This window comes from Aspergillus melleus, assembly GCF_016097325.1.
Source record: "Aspergillus melleus strain CBS 546.65 chromosome Unknown contig1, whole genome shotgun sequence".
NCBI lineage: Eukaryota > Fungi > Ascomycota > Eurotiomycetes > Eurotiales > Aspergillaceae > Aspergillus > Aspergillus melleus.
Genome location: NW_025763370.1, coordinates 3,685,761 through 3,708,669, shown reverse-complemented (window position 1 = coordinate 3,708,669; position 22,909 = coordinate 3,685,761). Strand labels below are relative to the sequence as shown.

The window sequence follows — 22,909 nt, the reverse complement described above, 5'->3', positions numbered from 1 at the left end:
CAAGCGCCCACTACGATTGATTGGCTTTGTCGACATCATGGCTGCTGAGCAAAACCGACGAAATGCTTGCCCTTGCCTCTCACGGTCGGAGTCCGCCACGCCGATCCGAAGATCTCTGACGTGGGGGGGTGTTCTTAGTCATGGACGAGGAACCACCGAATCAACGCGCTCGAACAGTGCAGGAAAATGTTGCGTTGCCCGGCCAGAAATTGGGAATTCCGGGGAGGAAGGTCTGGAAATTGTAGCAAGTCTGGAATCCCCGCATTATGCGCCAGAATTAAGTCATGGCCGTTAGAGAAAGAAAGGGGGAAAGGGCACAAAAAAGAGCAGAGAAAGGACACCGGGAGCCTAGACGGCGGAAAAGGCAGGGAAATGATCAGTACACAAGGTATACACCATCAGGGAAGGAACTGGTCAGGATGACGATAAAATGATGAAGATACCCTCAGATACCGATGAGAGAGGACGAAAGCGTTGGAAGAAGAGCAACCTGGCCTGGCGTTGCGTCGACCCGGGAAGCCGTGCCCAGATGACGTAAATGCCCATTGGCCCTTTTCGATTCCCGAGCCACACCGGCCCGTTGCCTGAAGGGAAAAAAAAGGATGTAGTTAGTACAATGCAGACTATAGAATATAGTTACACTACTAGAACGTGTTAATTGTGAGCAGAACATCCCCCTCAATGTCACCCGATTCAATCGCGTGAATTTCCCCAGGTAACCCGTGTAGTGTATATCACATTCCTAGAGTCACATCGAGTCTGCATTAGCCAGCCGACGGAGAATGACGTACTTTCTGCCCCCCTCCTTCTGCGACAACTCACGCACCAAAGGTTGCCTCTGTTTGGGAGCTTAACATCCACCTTCGACCCACAAGTCGACCACTTTGGAATAAGGAAGAGTGGGTATGTCGCCGTCCTCGACTGATCCTTGATCCTTTTGCTGGGAAACTCTCAGCCCATTTAAACAAAAGGAGGGAAGGCAAATTCGGCCTAACCTTTTTTTTCTTCTTTCTTCTTTCTTTTCTTTTTCTTTTTGGTTCGTTCTTCCTTTCATATATCTTCGGCCTTTGCTCTCACCACCCACCTACTCCTGCTTTCTCTTCTCCCCTCCTCGTATCTTCTCGCAAAACCTACCCTACTTCCCGATTTCGGCCCAATTCCCAGAAATCATGTCGCGAACAAAGGTTTTATTGGTTGGAGCCGCAGGTGAGACGGGCGGCTCTATCGCAAACGGTCTTTTGGAAAACCCAACTTATGTATGAACCTCTCTCCGTTATATTCATTCCCTCCTTTTCTATTCTCCCCTAATTTTGCCTGATCTTGGTCTTTCTTCCTCCGTCTAACTATCTCGCAGGAAGTACACGCTTTGGTTCGCCCCCGGTCGGTCCAGAAACCCGCCATCGTCTCTCTCCAGGAGCGAGGAGTCCAGATTCGTCGATGCGATTTGCGAGGCTCCGAGGAAACCCTCACCGATGTCCTTACCGGTATCGATGTCGTTATTAGTTGCGTCGGTCCGGCCGAGCAACAGGATCAGATCAGCCTCGCCAAAGCGGCGAAGAAGGCCGGTGTGCGGCGATTCGTGCCCTGTGCTTTCATCACGGTGGCACCACCAGGAGGCATCATGTGGTTGAGAGATGAGGTGAGTTGCATGATTGTCTCAACGAAAATACCCATGATTGTCTGACTAACGACTGATTTCTGTTGGGAATTTTAGAAAGAAACGGTTTACAACCACATCAAGCAACTTCAGCTCCCCTACACCATCATCGATGTCGGCTGGTGGTACCAACTCTCCTACCCTCGGCTCGAATCCGGCAGAGCCGACTATGCCATGACCTCCGCCAACAACGAGATCGTCGGCGATGGCAACACTCCCCTTGCTTTGACCGACTTGAGAGATATCGGACGCTACGTGGCTCTCATCATCTCCGACGACCGCACGTTAAACAAGATGGTTCTGGCTTATAACACCGTGGTCACTCAAAACCAGATCTACGACATGTTGGAGGAACTGAGCGAGGAGAAAATCCAGAGGAATTACGTAAGTCGCACCGGCGCTCTCTGTGGCTTCCGCATTGGCTGACCGTCGCATTCCTGCAGATCCCCGAAGAAACCGTGTACACCCGAGTGCTCGCGGCTCGCCAGTCCAGCGAGACTTATCCCTACGACCCCGTGAAATTCATCCCTCGATACCTGGCGGAGTACCAGCTGTCCTGGGGCATTCGTGGCGACAACTGTCCGGAATACGCCAAATACCTCGGATACATCACTTCCAAGGAACTGTATCCCGACTTCAAGCCGACCGAATTTAGAGAATACCTCGAATCCGTCGTTAGGGGCACCGCGAGGGGTGTGTACCAGGACCGTTACATTTCCAAGGCCCACCAGCGCCAGTTCCCGCGTACCGAATCGAGCGACTCCCTGTACACGAGAATATTCCCCCGCACCGAGTCGAGTGATTCTCTCTACATGACCCGGTAGAGGACTGAGACGACGTTAGATCTTTTTTCAAATTTGCAACTTTTTGGCGCAGTGGTTTTATTGTGAAATTTCTTATCATCGGGGAAACACCTGGACACGCCCATCTCTTCTCTGTCGTGCCTTGAGGGCGTTTTAGACTTTTCTTTCCATCTTTTGTTTCTTTCTTTTATCATTATATCCCATTTTATCCTGGAAGTCACCGTTTATGGTGATGTTAGATGAACAGCATACAGCATACGGGTTTGGAATAACTCAAAAATCCATCTGGAATTCTCACAATCCTCCGATACTTCAATGTAACTCGAATTGTCGTCTTAGGTTTCAGTTCAACTCTAAGATGCCTTTTCTACATCGTAAATAATCAAACATGCAAGACAATTGTCTAGACCTCGTCGACTATACTAACTTCCTCAAGACGAGGAAGTAGCTAGTAATGACAAAACAACCTCCAATAAGCAGGCGGCCAAAGTTTAGATCGTGGGCTGTCAGCCCGCCCTTCAGGGACCAGACCAATTCTAGTTTCTGTACTCCGTACACACTATTGAGCATGAAATGTCAGACCTGCAAGGATTCTCATCCGGCCTCCCCCTCCGTCCGTCTGGTCTGATGTCATCGGTGAACCGCTGCTCGGCACACCTGCCATGATGTCATGCGACTGCTGACACTGTTGCAAGTTGCAAGTTGCAACCCTGCAAAAAGGAACAACTTCGACCAGGATCCCCGCAGAACGGAGAAAGGAATAAGGTGTCTTCTTCTGGAGGGTTCAAACTAGTTGGTGGGGTTGAATCTGCAGGTCATTAGACTACGTACTAATTTGTATTATGTGTTATTTCCGGACCTTTCGTTCTGTAATTTGTTGGATTTAAGTCCATCTGTATCCTTGTCTATCATGGTATTCATTCTTAAGCAAGGTTCTTGTCATAGTGTAGTTTTGAGTTGGACTCTCCTCGTGTTAAGATTCAGCCACGAGTTCATGGAATGATCGATTACGCTTCCACCCCATGTTTGACATTCTCTTTAGTAACAAGGTAGTCCGGGGATGGGAGTCTATTTGGGGCAGGAGTCACACAAAGTCTGTTCTTATGGGGCGGTTCAACGGGTATTATCCGTCGACGGACCTAAAATGTGATTATCATACTCTGGGCATTACTTTATTTAAGCTTTGATGCATCATTCATTCCTCGGATCAAAGCATAGAACATAAAGCAAGCTGTTGTCGTTCCGGTTCTAGAGCCGATGGCACGTGATGGCACGGGGCCAGACCTCTTTTGAACAGATGCTTCCATCAGCAATCCAGTGATACCCAGACATCTCCAGCCTTCCTGTCATCTCTTGCAGTGGTTCTTCGGCCGGCCGTCTTTGGAACGGAACGGCCATCCCAGCTTCCACGCATTATTCCAGATGGCCGAACTTTGGTGAATTAGCCGCTCGGATCCTCGGAAGACAGCTTGGCAGCTGTCAGATCTCACAAACGCCATCAATCTAAGCTTAGTGAATGTTCACCGATGAAGTGTTGCAGTTCGCTGCGATCACACACTGGGGCAGGGAGATCTGCTATGCCGGTCTTGGCAGCGGGGCACTTGTTTACACGGCAACAGAGAAGGAGGTCTCTGATAGACCATGGCAACCAGGCTCATGACTGAAGAAAATCAATCTGTCAGGCCTGTTGGCACCTTCAAGAGAGAGGAATACATACGTCAACCTCCCAGTCCGGATCGGAAAGGATACGTGCATGCCGGGGTCAGAAGCTGGCCGTTGAATGCTGTCAGCGTCAAACGCTCCACTGTGGTTCGTCGGCGAGCCACTGCTTGCTTGCTAACGTGCGAAACCAATAATCCCCACGCCCATCTCCAATCGAACCCTCCCCTCCCTCATCTTCCACCTTATCTGAAGGCTGCTGCGAGGGTATTCTCTTTGCCCCTCCCTGGTGTCCCGGGATCTAACTATTCTTATCGATTATGGGGAAAGGAGGCATCACTTTGATACTGTCCTCTTGTCAGAAGAGTACGTACTATTTCGTCATATTTTCTCGTGACATCTCGTCCAAGCGGTCGCCTCGTCCTGCGAAATATGGCTGATATGTCCAAACAGGACCCTGGTTCTAGGTCAATTGCATCAGATATGTTTATTCTTATCCGTATCTTTATCCATTCTCTCGATCTGCATAGGCCGGCCCATTGAGTCAGATCGACATGGTCATTCCCCGCACTCCTGAACGGAGCGGGAAGGCGCTGTACCATTTGATTGACACGCTCAATGAGCAGTTTGCGCTAGAAATCCCGAATCCACACATCTACTCGCCGTCGGCTTCGACCGATAAAAGTTCTCTACGATGGCGGAGTTATCGGGGGATCCAGCGTGCTTATTTCGACCGGACTGTTGACCTGGACCGGGTGCTGAGTGGCTTCGAGGAATGGGTCTCTTCCCAGATGCCACCGGTAGTTACTACCACCGGTCATCGGATGAGCCATCAGACAGGCGCAGTATCCGGATTTTCGAAGAAAGATCTCTTAACGGAAGGAAGCTATGGACTGGTTTCCCAGAACGAGAGGGACGAGCGTTTGAGGTACTTGGTGAAACTAATCGATGACGAGCTTTATCTATCAGGCAAGGGCTCCTTTGTATCCCACCTTGGGGGCAATGAAACCCTCGTAGAAGAGGCACCGTGCTTGGAATCTAGAAAGAGAAGATTATCGACAGATGACGAAGAATTCCACACGGCTCCCAATTCTCCGGTTAAACGCACGCCTCCACTGCCATCTGATGAGTTTCATGATCCAGAAATTGAGGGATTGGAACTGAGCTCCAACATGGCCGCTAACGACGACACGCGTGTTTCCAAATCCCCTCAGATCTCTAGCCCAGCAAAGGGCCCGTCAAAATTTCTTGAGAAATTGATGGCTCCCGACAACTGCCGGCGATACGACGCAGAGCCACCTACGAGAACCGGGCCTAACTTTAGCTTCACATCAACAGTTCCCAATACCTCAATTGACGACACTCTGCTAAGTCATTTTGAAACCTCCTTCGTCTCAAACGGCACAGACCTCACCGAGCCAATGCCCGATTCAGAAACGGTGTACGAGGGGTCGGACTTTGCACATGTGCTGAGTCAAGAAAGACGAGCAGAGTTTGTGGCTCAAGTTTCTCTCACTGAGATGTCACCCGCCCGCTTTTCATTCGAGGGGGAGATAATGAGAGAGCTACTTGACCACGGGCCGTTCTCACCCGAGCATTCCCTTTCTGGCTCCGTGCCGCTGCGGTATCGATATGAGCTGGAAAGAATAGGCCGAACCTGGAACGTTCCCCTCGAACGCATGTTGGTTGGAAATAATATCCCGTTCAAGTCCCGCGAATCTTTCTGGAAGTGGATTGGGACGCACAATCAGCGCGGAGATAACCCGCTCCCAGAGGAGTCTTCCAGCAAGGCCTGGGATGCCGCCGTGGGGGATTTCACAACGGACAAACATTCCGAAGACGTTGCTCTTACCGGGGATTTGGAGTGGTGCAGTGAGTCTGAGCCTGGTATTCTCAAACTTAGATTGAACTCTCTAAGAACAGAGAGGACGTGCCGCTTCCATCGCCGCTTCGGGTCCGACCGATTTCTCAGCCTGACGATGCCTGCGCCGACTCGACCTCCTCGTCATTTGCGAATAACTGCATATCCTTCGCTTCTGCGGGAGAGCCTGGCTATGTGGTTAACACAGAATGTTCATCGATGTCTGGGTAGAACATGGAGGCCTTTTTTCGTCGAAGAGGTTAAATCAAAGCGCAAAATGGCCGAGCCTTGGTTCAGGGTCGAATTTTTTGCTATCGACGGAATCGACTTTCATCATGCGACTGTTCCTTGTTATATTGCTCCCAAGAACCAGGAAAGCACCAATCGCACTGCGATGAGTCTCGAAGCCCTCCTAGATTGGCATTTGTTTCGCGAAGCGAATCTAGATCAGACCAATTGCAAACTATACCAGCGACTATCATTAGGGCTATCAAAGACATTCACGACCGTATCTTTGAGACCACATCAGGTTCTCGAACTCAAGCACGAGCCTGGCCGTCCAGTCATGAACGACGGCTGTGCTCTCATGTCCAGGGCGCTGGCCAATAAGGTCTGTGATTCCCTGGGCATAACCGGGAACACGCCCAGTTGTTTTCAAGGGCGAATAGCAGGAGCAAAAGGCCTGTGGATGGTGGACAAGCACAATTCCCAGGTTTCGGCAGGTGGCGATGATGATGACGTCTGGATCCAGATATCCGACTCGCAGTTGAAGATCAACCCCCATCCGCAGACGTGGCAAGATACTGTTGACGAGGAGCAGCTGACCTTCGAGGTGGTCAAATGGTCCAAGCCATTGCATCCAGTGCTCTTGAACATCCAATTGCTGGCGATCTTGGAGCATGGCGGACACGTCAGAGAGCATATCGCCGATCTCACTCGGCTGAGCATCCAGTCAGTGTATAAGGATTTCGCCGAAGTGCTCCGATCTGACAATCCTGTGCTTTGCCGTAACCTAATTCAAAAGATTCGACCGTCAGCAGATGATGGTTCGAAGCTGCTGCTCCACAACGCTCGGCGCATGGAACAATGGATGATGAATGAATCCGAAACTCTGATCCGGCTAACGGAAGCGGGCTTTACGCCGCGAAGCTTCTATCCTCTGCGCCAACGGCTCGGGAGATGCCTGCGAGAGGTATTGGACCGGCATGTGGAGGAGCTGCATATTGAGGTGCCGCTATCCACTTATGCCTTCTGCATTGCAGATCCGTACGGGGTTCTGAAAGACGATGAAGTTCATCTTGAATTTTCGGGAAATTGGCGGGATGGCCAGGGTCAGTTCGAAGATAATCTCTTAGATGGCATGGATGTCCTCGTCGGACGTCTCCCTGCCCACCTTCCTTCCGACATTCAGCGTCGGAAAGCCGTGTGGAAGACGGAGCTCCGTCACTTCAAGGATGTCATCGTATTTCCGTCAGTCGGGAAGATTCCTCTGGCCCACATGCTCTCTGGGGGAGACTACGACGGCGACACGCCATGGATTTGCTGGGACCAGAACATTGTACGAAATTTCTACAATTCAGACATGCCAGAAGTAGAGAGACTGCCGGAGTACTTTGGCGCCACGAAGCATGCTGTGCCTATGACGGAAATCTCGACATGGGATGAATTTCTCCTGAGCACGTTTACCTTCAACATGACGTTGTCGAATCTAGGTCGATGCACCGTGGAGGGCGAGAAACTCGGATACGACGAGGGAATTGACTCGCCGAATGCCATCGAGCTTGGTAGTCTGCTCAGTCATCTGGTGGATGGACGCAAGAGCGGAGTACACCTGTCGAAGGCGGCATGGCAGAAGTATCGCAAGAAGATTAGCCGCAAGGTCCGCGAGCTACCCGCGTATAAAAACCCCGATCGGAAGCCTAAGATGTCGAACATCATCGACTATCTGCAGTTCAATGTGGCTCGGAAGGAACGCCATTCCGTCTTGAGGCAGCTTGAAAGAGAGTTCCCTGAGCATGAAAGCCGGAACACCAGGGACGAAGCTCTCGTGCAACCTTGGAATGAGGCGCGAAGCCAAGCAGACCAGCAGGGCCGGGACGGACCGCTGGATACCGTTCTCGAAACAGTCGCACGGGAACTCGACAGCCTTCGTGGCCAGTATGGAAGCTCCTTCAGCGACGGCTCATTCTCGGCCGCTACGACAGACATCACGGATCGTGCGAGTGCCCTTCCACCCCCTGCTATCGGAGGCCACCCTTTGAACCATGTCTGGCAACACAACGCGGACGCATGGCAGCAATTGCTTGCCTCGTATACCTACAAGAAGCGCCCCTGGAGTACTTTCTGGCTGCATGCATTCGGTGAAGTCCTATGCCAGATCAAAGCAAACAGCCTGCCCTCGCGGACGGTGACCCACCAGGTGTTGTCATGCTATCGCGTCAACCCCAAGGTGGTCGCCCGGTTGAGTGCGCAAGATGCGGTGGAAGAGGGCGAAGAGAGCGAGGACAATGGAGAATATGAGGGACACGAAGCAATCGAGGCCATGCTGTTTGGAACGCAGATGCACGCCCCGGGAGGATATTACGACCCTGACGATTCGATGTCGGTGGAATAAGTTACTCCGACGTAACTCCACGCGTATGTATGTATGTATTTAGGATCTTATGCCATTTAATTCCTATCATTCGGGTTAATTCCGGAGGGAGTAAAGGATCGATTGGCTCCGGTAATTGGGAACCGCCACTTGACTAGTTCCATCCTAAGCGATTCTCACGACTTTCTGAGTCAGGAAATGCACACGATGGAGACTCGGACGAGTAAGCGGTCAGCGCGGACGTCCTCAGGCTCCGTCATCACATGTCAGGTCGTCCGGATGGGGTTTAGCGGATTCCTGACTCAGCGTGGACGGGCCAGTCACATGGCAAGGTTGGGGCCTATTACCTCAGGCATCGGCAGAACCATCGAATAATTCTTGAGTTTTACTTTTCTAGGCTGACACTGTAATCTGTTGAATTTGTAAATCCGTCGGAAGGTTAGGCTCTTTCATATGGGCGGCGTTTATCCGAGCTACGCATGTGAAGGTCAGCCTGGCTTTTCCTAGTGTCTTTGTTTCATATGAAAATCCCAACCCCGATGATCAACGGCGCTGCATGATAGGCGCTTTGCGAGAGGAGAAGTCTACGCTGTACTCCAATTCAGCCTATACTTGCACCTTGTGGCAAGGCGATACGATACGCCGTCATCTCTCGGTCGTCACTTGCCCTGAGCGCGAGAGAGAAACGGAGGGAGAGAAAGAGAGAAAGAGAGACAGACAGACGAAGTGCCGACATTCACTTCCTTCCCTTGGCCGCCCGCCCGCCTTATTTTTGCCCTTTGCACGTGAAGAAGCCAACCTCGCCTTCCCTCGCTTTTCTTCCCCATCCCCATCCCGATCGTCACGTCTCCAGCTCAATCCATTCCAACTAGCCGATTTCCCTATCCAAAACTAGCCAGTTTCGGCTTCTGGGCAAGCCATGGGCCCTCCTCCGGATGGCGTCTCTGCCCCGACGACTACTGCCCCCAACACCTCGCCCTCTGCTGTCCGAGACGCCACTACAACCCCAACGCCGAACAATCCTCAAACGACTGCAGCTACCAATCTCCCTCCTCCCCCTCCTCCGACTTCCTCTCCTCTTGTCTATCCGACTTTTCAGCATGTCCCCTCCTCCATGATGGATCTCGACAACAGTACCGTGGCTGAAGGTCGTTCGCGTCGGGCCACTAGTGTTTTATCGATGGATGATATCGAGGCTGCTCAGGCTCTGGAAGGTCTCCGTACCGGTGGGTTAATCCTTTTGCCCTTTCTTCCGATCTTTTTTTTCTTGGTTTTTCTGGATCATGTTTCGTCTTATCTTTTTCTTACCTTGACCTGTCTAATCATCTTCTAGAATACGGACAATCTCCCCGAAACTCCTCGCAGCACTCCTCTATCTCTTCCGAATCGCAACCTGAACCCCTCCTATCTTTGCTTACTTCTACCCATCCCCTTATCTCTTCCGCGATCAACAGCTCCGTATCCGCCTATACCTCTTCCAAGTCATACTCCTCTCTGATCAAGTCCGGTGCCGAATACATCGAGCGCAACATTGGCTCCCCCGTAGCCAACACTGTCGGCACGATTAGTCGAAAGACGGGTGTCGAGAGCGGCATTCGGTGGACTCTGCAGCGGCGTGCGTCAAACTCGTCGGATGCGAAGCGGTCGAAACGGCGCAAAGTGAGCGGGGAGAAATCTTCGACGGACATGGACGTCGAAAAAGGCATGGACGACGCCACGATGTCCGAATCTCTGCCACCGTACGACGACCAGAGATCGCCTAGCTATGACGAGATCGGACAAGAGAACTCCTCGCGACAGAACTCCACCTGGCAGAGTCGACTGGTCATTTCGACGTCCGGGCTCGGCGTTGCGATGAGCGAGGAATCGCTTCGAAGCCTGCAGTATTGTCTGACTTGGCTCCGGTGGGCTAATGGCCGGCTGGGCAAAGCCATCGTTGCTCTACAAGGGGCGCTGAAAGAATGGGACCAGCAGCAGAAGGATGCGGAGGGATCGTCCGCTGCCGGTCAAGACACCTCGCTGTTGTCTCAGCGCATTCAGGCTGTCCGGGAGGATGTACTGTCCACGCTGAAGCAGGTGGTCAATGTGGTTTCTAAGTATGCGGGCGGAGCGTTGCCAGAAAACGCGAGGAATCTTGTCCGTCGTCATCTGACGTCGCTACCGCACCGCTTCCAGGTCGCGTCGACGTCGCACCCCCCGCCCGATTCGCCCGCCTCGTCTTCCGATGCCACTATCGGTGCTCATCGTATTCTGGTGTTGGCTCAAGAGGGTCTGGACATGATGTCCCAGGTCAGCGGAGTCGTCAACGACACCTTGGTCAGTGCGGAGCATTGGTGCGAAAGATTGGGCCGGAAACGGCCCGATAGCAAGAACCCGAGCGACGCACCTCCGGCTGAATCTCACAACGAGACGTACCCGGCGGATATCAAGGAGCCGATCCATGAGGCGCCTCGGGACGTTTCCATGACGGGGACTGAAGAGAAGGTCTAAGTGTTGCTTTCACGGCTGCGGGTTTCTCAGCGGGTACTGAGTTCATGATGGTGGATTTCTTCCCTGTGTTGCCTCGATTGGTAGCTTGATGCTTTCAGATCTAAGACCAATGTCCTCATTGGACTTGCCCCTCTTTCTTTTTCCTTTCTTTTCCTTTCCTACGGGTATTTCCATGCATGTCGTTCAGCTTCCCGGCGGTTGTGAAAGACATACGGCGTTCTTTTGATTTGCACTTATTGATACCTGATTGTTGGACTGTTTGTTTGACGACGTACTCGGACCGGACTTTGTTTCTTATCTGATTTTATTCTCGGTTTGGTTGATTCTTTGCTAGTTGTGTATTGCCCTGTCTGTCATTACTTGAATTCACTGACATTCACTGATCTGTCTGATTGAAAAGTTTCTTGATTGTCTGTATGTACCTGATCTACCTGATGATATGTTCCCCAAACCACGGTTCTTCCAGCTCTATCTCTCGCAGCAAATTCTTGTAGCCGTTTCCCCAGAACAGCTTCACCCTGACACATTTCCGCTGCCTTTGCCGCTCGGCCATAATGGCCGCCCACTTGACGCGCACCTCATCGAGGTGCTTCTGCCTCACCAACCACTTCTGCCGCCACAACGCCGTCTGATACATCATGAACAGATGGCTATCCCCGGGCCACCCCCACCGTCTCACCGTGACATGCTTCCGCTTCCGCTTTCTGTCCTCATTCCCCTCGTCCCCGGAACATCCACTCCCCTCCCCTTGCATGGAGGCGGCCTGCACATCCATCTGCGCCATCTTCCACCTCCACTTCCTCAACTCATGCATCTCCTTCACATCGCGACACAGCGTCAACGCGCCCCGCCGACTCAACCAATGCAAATGCACATGATAGTCGACGTGGTATCGCGCCATCGCGACATCCTTTCCGGGTACGTCGGCCACGTATCTCTGAATTTGGGCCTCGTATGCCGCGCGCTGCGTCGTCGTCATCAGTGACTGGTACCCAGGTCTTCGGCGCGGGGGTGGTCTCGCGTGCGGTGCGATCGGGGTGTTCTCGTCCTCGTCGTCGGGGATGTCTTCTGGGGAGAGGGTAGTGTGTGGCGAGAGCTGGGTTTTGGTGTCGATCTCATTCTCAATATTCTCCTCTGCGCTGGGTGTTGGTGTTGTGTCTGGCGATGACAGTCCAAAAGCACGTAACCCGTTCACTTCTGCGCGGGATAGCCTGAACGGGGGATTCCGTGTCGCCACGTAGATCTGCGATTCGAGATGTCGGTGGTAGGTTGCTCGGGGGATTCTGATGGTGCAGGTCTGGCAGGTGAGGGATTCGGAGAGGGAGGTATTCTATTGTTTTTTTAGATTGGATTGTTAGATTAGGACGGAGGTGGAGATTGAGGTTGTTATTGAGGTCTTGGTTTCGGGGATTGTGCATGGTTATTTTCTGGAGAAGGAGTATGGCAAGGCTGAGGAATGGGGCTGACTTACAAGTTCTTGTTCTCGGGCTTGGTCTTCCGGTGTCATTGTGGTGGGTTCATGGTCCATGTTGGATTGTGGAGGTTGGAGATGTAGTTGATTTGAAGTCGAATGGATAGGCATAGGCATGGGCATGGGTACAGAAGGCTGGATGCTGATACTGATGTTGACGCTGATGCTGATGGCGATGTCTTATTGTGTCCATTCTAGGGTTCGATGGAGGAATCTGGACCGGGAGGTAGCCGAAAGAAAAGAGATCTGAGAAAACGAGAAGAAACCGATTGACGGGGGACAGGTCAATTGATCGGTATCGATCAATTGAGAAAGGGAAAGAAAGTGAAGAAGAATAAAGCAGCCGGTCTAAATGGGTAAAAGTATAAGTATATAGGGTTGCGTTGTATAGCCGATAGTAAAACAAACTAGACTAGACTAGCTAGTGGGAGAAAAGGGGAACGAAAACAAAGAAAGAGAAACAAAAAGTGTAAAAGTGAAAATAGAAGAAAGAAAAGCAAAGACATTATATCGTATTGACTCCTGGCCTTGTTGGTTGCTTTGTCCGTAAGTCAAGAAGGATGAATGAACGGTGTCAAATGACCGGTCCGCACCGTGACCCCGTCACTGGGTTGGGTCTGTAGATCAAAGAATGGGCTGTGACGACATGGCTTTTTCTTATTCTTGATTGTTGGTTTTTGTCTTGAATTTTTGGAGAATGAATTATTGTGAGTTGGTAATGGTTCTGAGGCAATACGACCATTGGGGTTCCCTGTAATTGTGGTGGTGGTGGTGGTCGCTCGCAGTATATAGTTGTGGTTCCTCTTGGGGGTTCACCATTCACTTCTCTGGGATACGAACATTTCACATATTGTATAGAGACATCTGGTGAGTTGGTTTATTGTTTTATATTAGTCTGAGCGTAATAGAAATCTATAATTATTCTCTGGAAGGAAAAAAAAAAAAAAAAAAGAAAAGAAGAAGAAGAAGAAGAAGAAACTGGAACAAAAACCTAGGTGAATCAGTGAATGAGCCCCAGCCTCATACTCTACACAATCCCAAGACATTGTAATGTAGTCAGAGACATCTACACAAACACACAAATTCTAATCTTAGTTCCATCCATCACCCAAATCACCTCAAATCAACCACAACCCAACCCCTTCCACCCGCATCTGTATCTCACGCCTACCAACACAACACCAGCCCAAGATCCGAAACCGAAAACCTCGAAATGGCCTCCCTGGCCTTCCTCGTCCCCCTCTACCCCTCTCTCTGCATCTTCTTCTCCTCATTGCTGATGGCATACCTCTACCGGCGAAATCTTCGACGCGCCTGTCCTCGCTTCTTCGGTACCATCTTCCGGAAGAACCAGACCAACAAACAAGGACGCTATACACGACTGGACGACAGGGAAGTGGAATTAGAATCCGGGCTCGAATCAGAAAATGAGTTTGAAATCCAATCAAAAGACATAGCTTACGACAAGGATGAAGACGGAGAAGATGAAGACGAAGAACCAGCACCATTTCCCGAGTAAGTCAGCCCTAATATATCAATCCTGAGGCACCAACAACCCCATCACCATCCAATAACTAACCAACGACCCAACCATAGATCAACCTCCCAAGAACAACCCCCTCCACTCTCTCCCTTATCTATCTACTTCAACGCCCAAACCACACTCATCCACCCACATCTGCTGTCCCCGGTTGCCCCGCCCACGCCCGGCTGGGAACGGCAGCTTCGGCGACGAATCGACGAGGGGCGCGGTCTAGGCGCTTGGAAGGATCGGCTGGTCGAGAGGACGGTGCGATGGCTACTTTCGTTTTCTTGAACAGGCCTATCTTTTCCCGAGGGGTAGATTTTGTTTTCACCTATGCGGCTAGTTAAGAGGTTGGACCTCTCGTGGAGCGGTGTGACTGACGACTTGACCTGGAACGGAACACAGGCACTGGACCCGGGTCGGGCTTACAGCACCAAGAGAACCAAGAGTCTAAGATAGCGCCATGTTATGACCATCCTGGCTATAATGGCGCCCGGTGGACAGGTCAGATTCATTCATGAGGTCACCGCTCTCGAGGATTCTACGCCCGAAATCTGCACCCTGCAAGCCACTCGGCATGCAAGGATTCGTGGCACCCGCGAAGTTCCTGGGATGGAGCTTCTTATTTCTTCCGGCTTGGAGTGACGGAGTACGGAGTTGGAGGGGCAGGGGGATTTTACTTCTCATGTATTCGTTTATTCGTGATTTCTGTCGTGGAAATAGCATCTGTGTATATCCTGTATGGTTCTACCCAAACAATCCAAAAGAAACGTCCTCTTTCTTTATCTCTGTCCCAACTTCTAGGTAAAATAATCTACGGGGCGCAGTAGCCACCATCAACCACGAGGTCAGCTCCCGTGGTGTAGGTGGAGGCATCCGACGCAAGGTAGAGGTAAGCGCCCTTGAGCTCCTCGGGCTGACCCTCACGGCCCATGGGGATCTTGTCGCGCCAAAGATCCTTAACCTCCTTGGGCACGAAGTTGGAGATCTCCGTCGCGATGTAACCGGGGGAAACGGTGTTGGCGCGAGCGAACTTGACCCACTCGACGGCGAGAGACTTGCCTGCATGGCTGTCAGCATCGATGATGATTCTCCACGGAAAGGGTATAGCGCAATGCAAGAGGGAGAAAAAAGAAGGGCACACATACAGAGGTGGATGACGGCAGATTTAGCCGCGTTGTAGGCCGCCTGCATCTGAGGGAAATTGACGATGTGTCCGCTCATGGAAGCCGTGGCCACGAAGCTGCCGTAGGTGAAATTCGTCAATTTGTTGCCGTTCAGGTCGGTTCCCTCCTCCTTCTGTCGTCTCCAGTGGGCAGCCGCCGCCTTGGCGCAGTAGAAGGTGCCGTTAAAATCGATATCCACGACGCTCGAGTAGTGGTCAAGGGGACCGTCGACCATGGGGCCTTTGGTCCAGGGGATACCGGCGTTGGCGATGAAAACGTCCAAGCGGCCGTTGAAGTCCTTCACGACCTGATCGACGGTCTTCTGCACGGCCTCAGCATTCGTGATGTCAACCTGATAAGCCTTGGCTGTTGTGAGTTAGTGGTCGTTATTTCTCTGAGAAGAAGGATTTTACATTCCATGAACATACTTTGAACACCATACTTGGAGGCAACCTCCTCGGCCCGCTGAGGGCACTTGTCGTTAGTGTTCCACAGCATAGCAACGTTGGCGCCGGCTTCCGCAAGACCCTGGGAAACGGCCAGACCAATCCCGGCACCGGCACCGGTAACAATAGCGGTCTTGCCCTGGAGGGAGAACATCCCCAGGAGGCTAGGGTGCGGGGGAGCAGTGGTGTTGTTATGGACGAAGTGGGCCAACTCGTTAACAGGTTTAGAAGCCATGATGTAAAGCACTTCCAGAAAAAAAGAAGACTTTTAAGAAGAAGATGGTAAGATAGGGGAACAAGTATGTTCTGCAAAGGACGCGGGGGAAGATAAAACAGGAGAGAAGGCAGAAGGGCTAAGGTCGGTCGGCATGCCCTATATATAAGCCTACTAGACAGGCCAGAGAGCCTAGCGAGCTATACAGCTGGCGCATGGCGGGGTCGAGCGAAAGCACCGGCATTAGATGTCTTGGAAGAGGGCAACAAGGTTCAACTTCGCATGTTGACAGCGACTCGACCGCGATGGACTATGACGCTATGCGGCCCCCAGGATTCAAAATGCGGGACGATGGAGTCGTGGAGTCGCGGGCTCCATGATGTAAAGTTAGCACCCGCGGTGGACCGCTCTTCCCCACTCGGGGTGAACTTCGACTTTGTTGACTCCGTCCGGAGTAGTCTGTCTCCAAATGTCCCTACTGAATCGTTATCATTTTCTCCGCCACGACTTGCTTGAAAGTTGAAAACGATTTACTTTTTCGGGAAAGAGGGGAACACCCTGTATTCGGAAGGTGAGTTCTTCCGGCGCCCGTGATCGGAGAGTCCCGTGACTTGCAGGTGGCCTGACGTGGGTGCCGGAGGAGTCAGGCATCCCTGCGTGCCGTTAAAATGAAGTACAGGCCTGAGGGGATCTATGCACTTTGCAGAGACGGCAGCCCAAATGGGTTGGGGGAAACCCTGACATGTACTATGTAGCTGTTGGTCTCGAGGCGACATTGGTAGACCTTTAGACCAAGGTGAGTATAGTCTGGTGGACAGACACAGTTTGCAAAGCCGTTCCATCAATCAACCACCTTCCCTCATATGGAGACGGTTATCGAAGGAAAGCATACCAGAGACTGATTGACATGATTCAATCCTAGCCTTGTCTCACTAGATTGACCGTTCCATACTGGTGAAAATGCTCATCAACCCTAACCATACCCCCGAGCCAGAGCCGTCTTGCTCCCGGCCGGGCAAGTCAACAAATGCACATAGTCCCAATTGATCGCACGACGGCCCCAAACACACTGTTCGAGTGTTTCTTTCTGTCGTTCCGATTCAAAATAAAGACCCCCATGTCCCAACCATATTCTCTAGGGGGAGGGGACCAAGCCGTCGGCAACATTCCTCGCGCCCCCGACTGCAATGCGTCCACATTCCACTACTCACAGTGGATTTCGGCGCCCATAACAAAAGGCTTTCGCCCTGCCTCCGTCGTAGCCAGCCACCCCGTTATGCTCTTTGTCTTTCGCCTCCGCCTCCTATCTCGTGGGCTTGCTTCCTTGTGCTGCTAGGAGGTCTGTCACCCTTCCCCGGCATCAACTTCTGGACTTCCCTAGACAGAAGCAGGGGACATCTTCGACATCGAGGGATACAGCATCAGCCATCAAAAACGGGACCACTTCGACAACAATAATTCGCAGCAAGGAGTGCAGGAGCAGAAGCCATCCCCTGTTAATGGGCTCATCCGCCAGCGTCGCATTGAACCCCGTTGGTCTTCTGGAACCATAAACAGGGAGGTATAAAGGGTTTCAAGGTTTCACAATGCCGGCATTAACCACCGTTGTCGCCATTGCGGTCTCCTGCGGTGTCGTTTTCATCGTGACGACAGTCGTCGGTACCATCGTATGGGTGAGGATTCGCCAGGAACGCATGTCGCTCGCCGTGGCCAACTCCCGACACGGCCCATACGTCCATGGCCTGCAAACCTTCCCTACCGAGACTTTGACGGAGTTGTCGCGCGAAGAAGGCTCCGCACTCAGACAATATGGTCAATTGCCATACGGAAGGCCCAATGAATGGGGTCTATTGGCGTCGAGAGAAAGTTTGGTCCAGTCAACGGCCGACTCTGAAGCTTCGTCTAACTTTATGGAGAAGGCGCGCGGACTGCGGCAATCTCTCTCGCAGTCCCTGCCGTGCTCCCAGTCTGTTCGACGATCAAGGAGTTTTGTACGACCCCGAAGGCTGAGCTCTCTAGCACCACTGAAGGAGACGCTGGAGAAGGATCCGTCCCTTCCGCATGCCAACAGCTCACAGAATGACGACAGGCCGATCTCTGCGGTCGAGGGAGCCTTCGAATTGCCGACAGAAAGGACACCTCGACATACACCGGAACGAGACGACGAGAACCCCTCTAGCGTGGATTCGAACATACGCCACATGTCCGGTCAATGGATCGGAGCGCATCAGAGAGAACGCTCGGGCAGCCTCTTTCCGGTAATGGAAGACAATCTGCAAGGATTTGAGCAAGGGCGGCCACGAGGAGGTAGTATAACCGCTCAGTCGGCTGGGCTTATGCCAGAACATCCAGTCCCTCCGCCTCCCAGTGCTTATCCACCGAATCGATTCCGTCTCTCGAAGAATGACTCGATCGGTCTCTCCTCGCTAAGTCTCGAAACGGCCGACAGCTCGATCCTGGACGACAGCCGCAGAGCCTCTGGGGCGATCGATGGTGATTTCGTCTCACCTGCTCTGCCACCCTGTCCCACGTTCGCGCCGTATAGCGCCAACGACGTCGGACGCATGGAATATGACCGACGAAGCTTCCTTACGTCCAGCTCTATCGTGCCGGCGCCCTTCATTTTCCCTCCCAGTTCCCCGGCGCGAGAAGTCCAGAGAGTAGAACCTGATCGGCACTCTCCTCGCCGTAGTCTGACTGCACGGAGCCCAAGCCACTCATCGGACAGAATGGGCCCAGCACCGCGAAGGAGCGAGTCACTGTCCACCGCCACCAATCAATCCAGAAGAGAATCCATGTATGCGGACCTGGACCTCATTCCTCCCCTGAACACGACGACTCGAAACTCGGCCTTGCTTCCCCATTTCAGCCAGATGCAACGGCATTCTGTTTACAGCAGCCCTCAGCGAGAACAGGATCCATTCATCGCCAGCGCCCACAGTGTGAGCGGGTACATCGGCAATGCAAATGCACCAGGTCGTCGACCGAACAGTTTCTCCATCCAAGAAACTCATTTGCAGACCTCGATCACCCACCCTAGACCCCCTTTGCCATCGGCAATGAAAGGGGGCAGCGGGCCACGGAAAGGCCATCGGCGACAGAACTGTGTGCGCATATCAATTAATCCTCCCATCACCTTTGGGGCACCTACATTCTCGCCCATGGTGGAAGAAGAGGCCGAAGAACCAGACGATGGCGATGGACGCCGATCAGAAGTTTCGGACCTCTCAACCCCTAATATGTCGTTGTTGAATTCTAGCGTTTCCTCCCTGTCGATGAACCGGAACAGTTACCATGGATTCGCAGAGGACCGACCCAAGACGATAGAAGCGCCCGAAAGCCGACCCGTCTCCTCGTACAAAAGTCCGACCAAGAAAAGGAAGCACACTCGCCATGACTCCGCGGACAGCATAATAAGCACCTCGAACAACGGCAAGACGCTTCCTGAGCTCGTGACTTCTTTGCATACTGCCACCGAAATGTCACGTACCCCTTCACCTGACAAACACACGCCAGTCTGGATAGTGCCAGATTATAACGCATCGCCTACAGTCTATGAGAATTCACCCAGCCCCGGTAGTCCTCGTCGGTCAGGGGTTAAGGGCCCTCGCAGCCAGCCTGTGAGGTCAGCTCGCAATAGTTTTCGCGCCATGCCCTTGGAGGAGAATCCTCCCAGTCCGACAGAACGGGTGCCTCGTACACAGAGTATGCGGGAGTCAACCAAACCGACCGAGTCGTTGCAGCGCGCAAAGAGTTGTGCTGTAGAATCGCCATCATCCACGGCAGGTCGAACAACGAATTCGAAGACGGATCGACGGAATAGCCGGTCGTCGATGACACCACAGCAGCAATTGCCTCCTAGCATCAACCAAACGCCCTGGCCACACGGCGGGCGGATTGTTCCTATCTGGGAGGATCGAACCCTAGAGCAACAGCAATCAGCACAAAAGCCCACAGTCTCCTTCGTCAACGAACCTGCAGAGCTACAAGGAGATGTATTGCCAACGCCCAAACGAGACCCTTCCAGGGGAAGACAGACGTCAAGGCCGGCATTCACGACCCCGGTAAAGAAGACGGTGGGGTTGGGGATTGGCGCTGCGACTCCGGGCAGTCTGTATGATGGAGATGGCTTCCTAAAAGAGGGATAATAATGCTGGCTCAGGTAGCCGATGCGAGTTTCTTTAGAATACTGATCAATTTTTAATGTCATGAAAGGGGATCTCGGTTCGTTCAGATACAGGCTCCCTTAAGTTCATTTCTGCGTTCATTCGTCTCTCCCCTTTGACGAGAATCGTTCTTTCTCATTCTGTCCTTTTTTTGTTGCGCAGGCGAATAGTTGTTTTGATATCCGGAGTTCAGATAGGCAGGCGTAGTTAGCATTGAATGAAAACTTGGCCCATCTTCAAGATGATAGGAGCCAACATGTTTGAACAAAACACTTGCGTCCCAATCCATTCTTTTTGAGTCTATCATTACTGTATTATCACATCGCAAAATTGTTTCGTAGTACCGGGTCAACTTCGTCGCTCGTGTCCGAAGATTAATCGGTTCGCCTCCATTTGGTTTCATCATCGCCTTGGCCTTCGCCGTGATTGTCTCCTTCCTGGCCATCATTCTCCTCGTCTCTGGTTCTGATCGTACCTGCTCCGGGGCCCAGAGGCAATGTCGGCTCCTCGCCGCCGGCGATCCAGTTTCCATCTTCGTCGAAGTACTCGTGCATGTTATCGGCGGTAATCCATCCAGAACTGCCATCCATCGGGGGCGGCAAACCTCCGTTTCCGCTGCCCATAGAGACAAGCCCGGACTGGAAGAGCGAGTCATCACCTTCCTCCTCCTCATCTTCCTCCATAGGATCCGGATGCAGGTTCGCGCAGGCAGATACTGCAGCATACAGAGCCTGCGTAGGCGTTTCCTCGGGCTTGTCGTCGCTTTGGGGTTCGGTGGCCGAGTCTGCGTCCGTCGGCGGCACAAGGGTCATAACCATGCTCTCTTCCTCGTCATCTTCCTGGGTCGCAGGTCCCGGGGTCGCGATCTGCATGTAGAGACCCTGGACTTCGGTGTCCGGGGAGCTGGGGAGGCGCAGTCTTTGGATCGCATGCAGGGAGATCGAAGGGTAAGGAATAGAGACACCGGCAGAGAGGGAAGTGTTGTACAGCAGAAATTTACTAGATAGAGGTAAGGTTGTCTCATCTCGCAGATGTTTTCGAAGGGAAGACTTACTCCGACGTCACCCACACGTCTACACCGTCCACGACGATTTCTTTTCCCTCACTCTCACCGTTCGCGCCATTGGGAGCACTGTCGCTGGAGCCGTCCACTTCGGCCGATGGACCTCGGATCGCGCTCAGAGCAGGGGACGCGACCAGATCATTCTCAAGAACGACCAGCTTGCATTGCTTGCTGTGGTAGTGGAGGACGGCGGGACCGGAGTGGAAGGAGGAAGGGGTGCGGGACTGATGTTCGGCGAGGGGAACAAAGGAGGAGGTTTCGGGCGCAGTGCGCAGAGGTTCCATATTTGCGGATAAGTCGAGTTGGCTGAAAGATGGGTTCGTGGTGGTTGAGGTGGAAAGGTGATAATTTTTGCGGGAGGAGCTTTGGCGGAAGCTACTGACAGTGACTGACTGCTCTACCTTAATTGCGGGGGTTCCGCTCGGTCTGGACGCAAAACGCTTGAGGTTCAATGAAGTAGTTTGGGGATTACTACATGCATTATATTCCGGCATTCTTAAGTATCATTAATTGGTATATAATTAGGCTAAATGATAGCTGTACCGCCTCGTTTCTGCTATTTGGATTTGGTGTCGACGGTCGTCACAGTGCGCAGGTGTGTTCAGATCGGCTCGACATTGCGAGGCCGTACATACAACACGGAACTCACCCAGTACTGCCTACCACGAGACCTAGCCAGGCCTTAGGAAGTGTCACGGGATGGAGCCATTCTAGCGCATGAAGCTGCAGGAATTTGCACTTGACAGATCCCTCGCAGGATCGTTCAGATGCTGCATAGTTGCTAAGCCTGGCGAGAAGGTCGAAATAGGCCGTGTGACGTCCAATCACCTTCCATTGCAAGAAGAGCAAGCTGATTCCTCCTCAGCGCGAAGACGAAAGGAGAGTATGAATTCTTTGTGGTATTATGCGCGCCCAGAATAACTCATTTTACATCCAACCCTCCAAAAGCCCGATCCAACTCCGCTCCCTCGTCTCGTGGAACTATGGAGGGTAGCCCCGAGGCTGCGGAATCGGCTGACACGCTGTCCAACAGGCTCTGTTGCTCCGGTTGATTCTGCGACGGGGGGGTCGACATTTTATTTGGCTGAAGTAGCTTCTCGTCTCGGTCTAACCAGCCCGGAGCAACCCGTCTCTTCTCGGCCAATTCACGCTGGGAGATTGACTCCTCCCAGTCCTGGATGGCTTTGTCCGCATCATTGCGGGTCTTGTTGAGATGTTGCTCGAGGGACTTGCAGGAGGCGAGGATCTCGTCCGGAGATGCGGCGTGCTCGCCGCTAGCAGAGACCACGTAGCGGGCTTTTGCGTCCGGATTGGCGGGATCGACTAGTACTGACGGAGGGAGGGTAGAGGGGACAGATTTGTAGGTATAAGGGAGAGTGACGGTGGTGGGGAGGTTGATGAAGGGCGAGACGGTCAAGGGGACCTGCGCTAGTAGAGGATGAGGGCCTACGGAGAGTTAGGATGGCGTAATGGGAGAGGGGGTCACGGTAGACTGACGATATGATTCGTACATGGTGAAGAGTAGCGGAGAGGAGGACAAAAGGTGATGCCTGTTTAAGAGAAAGACAGAGGAGAAAAGAAGTTGCCTGGCGGTAGGCGTAGGTGGGAGTCGTCAGTAATCAGATAGCGATCAGTGGATGGAGAGTAAGAAGTACGGGAGAAGTGCGGGCGACCCGTGGATGCACTGCGGGTGTATTGAAGTAGAACTGATTAATTAATTAGTATTATTAGGTATCTTCTGTTCATCGTTCGTCATCTCCGAATTTCGCTCTCCCCGATTCTCTCGTCCAGCACA

At 52.4% G+C, this 22,909-nt stretch overlaps 10 protein-coding genes across 10 annotated transcripts; 6 read left to right on the top strand and 4 right to left on the bottom strand.

Annotated features, from left to right (window-relative positions):
* Nucleotides 1-1,169: 1,169 nt before the first annotated feature.
* On the top strand, nucleotides 1,170-2,481 carry LDX57_001323 (aromatic alcohol reductase; the record flags this gene model as incomplete). The annotated part of the gene is made up of 4 exons (XM_046082964.1): nucleotides 1,170-1,256; nucleotides 1,355-1,639; nucleotides 1,715-2,041; nucleotides 2,101-2,481. The coding sequence occupies 4 exons, from the start codon at nucleotides 1,170-1,172 to the stop codon at nucleotides 2,479-2,481; spliced, it is 1,080 nt and encodes a 359-aa protein (XP_045938921.1).
* A 1,620-nt stretch (nucleotides 2,482-4,101) lies between these two features.
* Nucleotides 4,102-4,464, top strand: LDX57_001322 (uncharacterized protein; the record flags this gene model as incomplete). Its single annotated transcript, XM_046082963.1, has 1 exon — nucleotides 4,102-4,464. One exon carries the CDS (start codon nucleotides 4,102-4,104, stop codon nucleotides 4,462-4,464), a length of 363 nt encoding a protein of 120 aa, XP_045938920.1.
* A 209-nt stretch (nucleotides 4,465-4,673) lies between these two features.
* LDX57_001321 (RNA dependent RNA polymerase) lies at nucleotides 4,674-8,594 on the top strand (the record flags this gene model as incomplete). The annotated part of the gene is made up of 1 exon (XM_046082962.1): nucleotides 4,674-8,594. The coding sequence occupies one exon, from the start codon at nucleotides 4,674-4,676 to the stop codon at nucleotides 8,592-8,594; it is 3,921 nt and encodes a 1,306-aa protein (XP_045938919.1).
* An 898-nt stretch (nucleotides 8,595-9,492) lies between these two features.
* Nucleotides 9,493-11,063, top strand: OPI1 (putative clock controled protein (Ccg-8); the record flags this gene model as incomplete). Its single annotated transcript, XM_046082961.1, has 2 exons — nucleotides 9,493-9,799; nucleotides 9,907-11,063. The coding sequence occupies 2 exons, from the start codon at nucleotides 9,493-9,495 to the stop codon at nucleotides 11,061-11,063; spliced, it is 1,464 nt and encodes a 487-aa protein (XP_045938918.1).
* Nucleotides 11,064-11,490: 427 nt separating this feature from the next.
* LDX57_001319 (uncharacterized protein) lies at nucleotides 11,491-12,591 on the bottom strand (the record flags this gene model as incomplete). The annotated part of the gene is made up of 2 exons (XM_046082960.1): nucleotides 11,491-12,393; nucleotides 12,535-12,591. 2 exons carry the CDS (start codon nucleotides 12,589-12,591, stop codon nucleotides 11,491-11,493), a joined length of 960 nt encoding a protein of 319 aa, XP_045938917.1.
* A 1,156-nt stretch (nucleotides 12,592-13,747) lies between these two features.
* LDX57_001318 (uncharacterized protein) lies at nucleotides 13,748-14,350 on the top strand (the record flags this gene model as incomplete). The annotated part of the gene is made up of 2 exons (XM_046082959.1): nucleotides 13,748-14,049; nucleotides 14,131-14,350. The coding sequence occupies 2 exons, from the start codon at nucleotides 13,748-13,750 to the stop codon at nucleotides 14,348-14,350; spliced, it is 522 nt and encodes a 173-aa protein (XP_045938916.1).
* Nucleotides 14,351-14,873: 523 nt separating this feature from the next.
* Nucleotides 14,874-15,906, bottom strand: SOU1_1 (putative carbonyl reductase; the record flags this gene model as incomplete). The annotated part of the gene is made up of 3 exons (XM_046082958.1): nucleotides 14,874-15,121; nucleotides 15,208-15,591; nucleotides 15,654-15,906. 3 exons carry the CDS (start codon nucleotides 15,904-15,906, stop codon nucleotides 14,874-14,876), a joined length of 885 nt encoding a protein of 294 aa, XP_045938915.1.
* Nucleotides 15,907-17,471: 1,565 nt separating this feature from the next.
* On the top strand, nucleotides 17,472-20,033 carry LDX57_001316 (uncharacterized protein; the record flags this gene model as incomplete). Its single annotated transcript, XM_046082957.1, has 1 exon — nucleotides 17,472-20,033. One exon carries the CDS (start codon nucleotides 17,472-17,474, stop codon nucleotides 20,031-20,033), a length of 2,562 nt encoding a protein of 853 aa, XP_045938914.1.
* A 392-nt stretch (nucleotides 20,034-20,425) lies between these two features.
* On the bottom strand, nucleotides 20,426-21,398 carry LDX57_001315 (Voldacs domain-containing protein; the record flags this gene model as incomplete). The annotated part of the gene is made up of 2 exons (XM_046082956.1): nucleotides 20,426-21,050; nucleotides 21,106-21,398. 2 exons carry the CDS (start codon nucleotides 21,396-21,398, stop codon nucleotides 20,426-20,428), a joined length of 918 nt encoding a protein of 305 aa, XP_045938913.1.
* A 638-nt stretch (nucleotides 21,399-22,036) lies between these two features.
* LDX57_001314 (uncharacterized protein) lies at nucleotides 22,037-22,627 on the bottom strand (the record flags this gene model as incomplete). Its single annotated transcript, XM_046082955.1, has 2 exons — nucleotides 22,037-22,560; nucleotides 22,612-22,627. The coding sequence occupies 2 exons, from the start codon at nucleotides 22,625-22,627 to the stop codon at nucleotides 22,037-22,039; spliced, it is 540 nt and encodes a 179-aa protein (XP_045938912.1).
* Nucleotides 22,628-22,909: the final 282 nt, after the last annotated feature.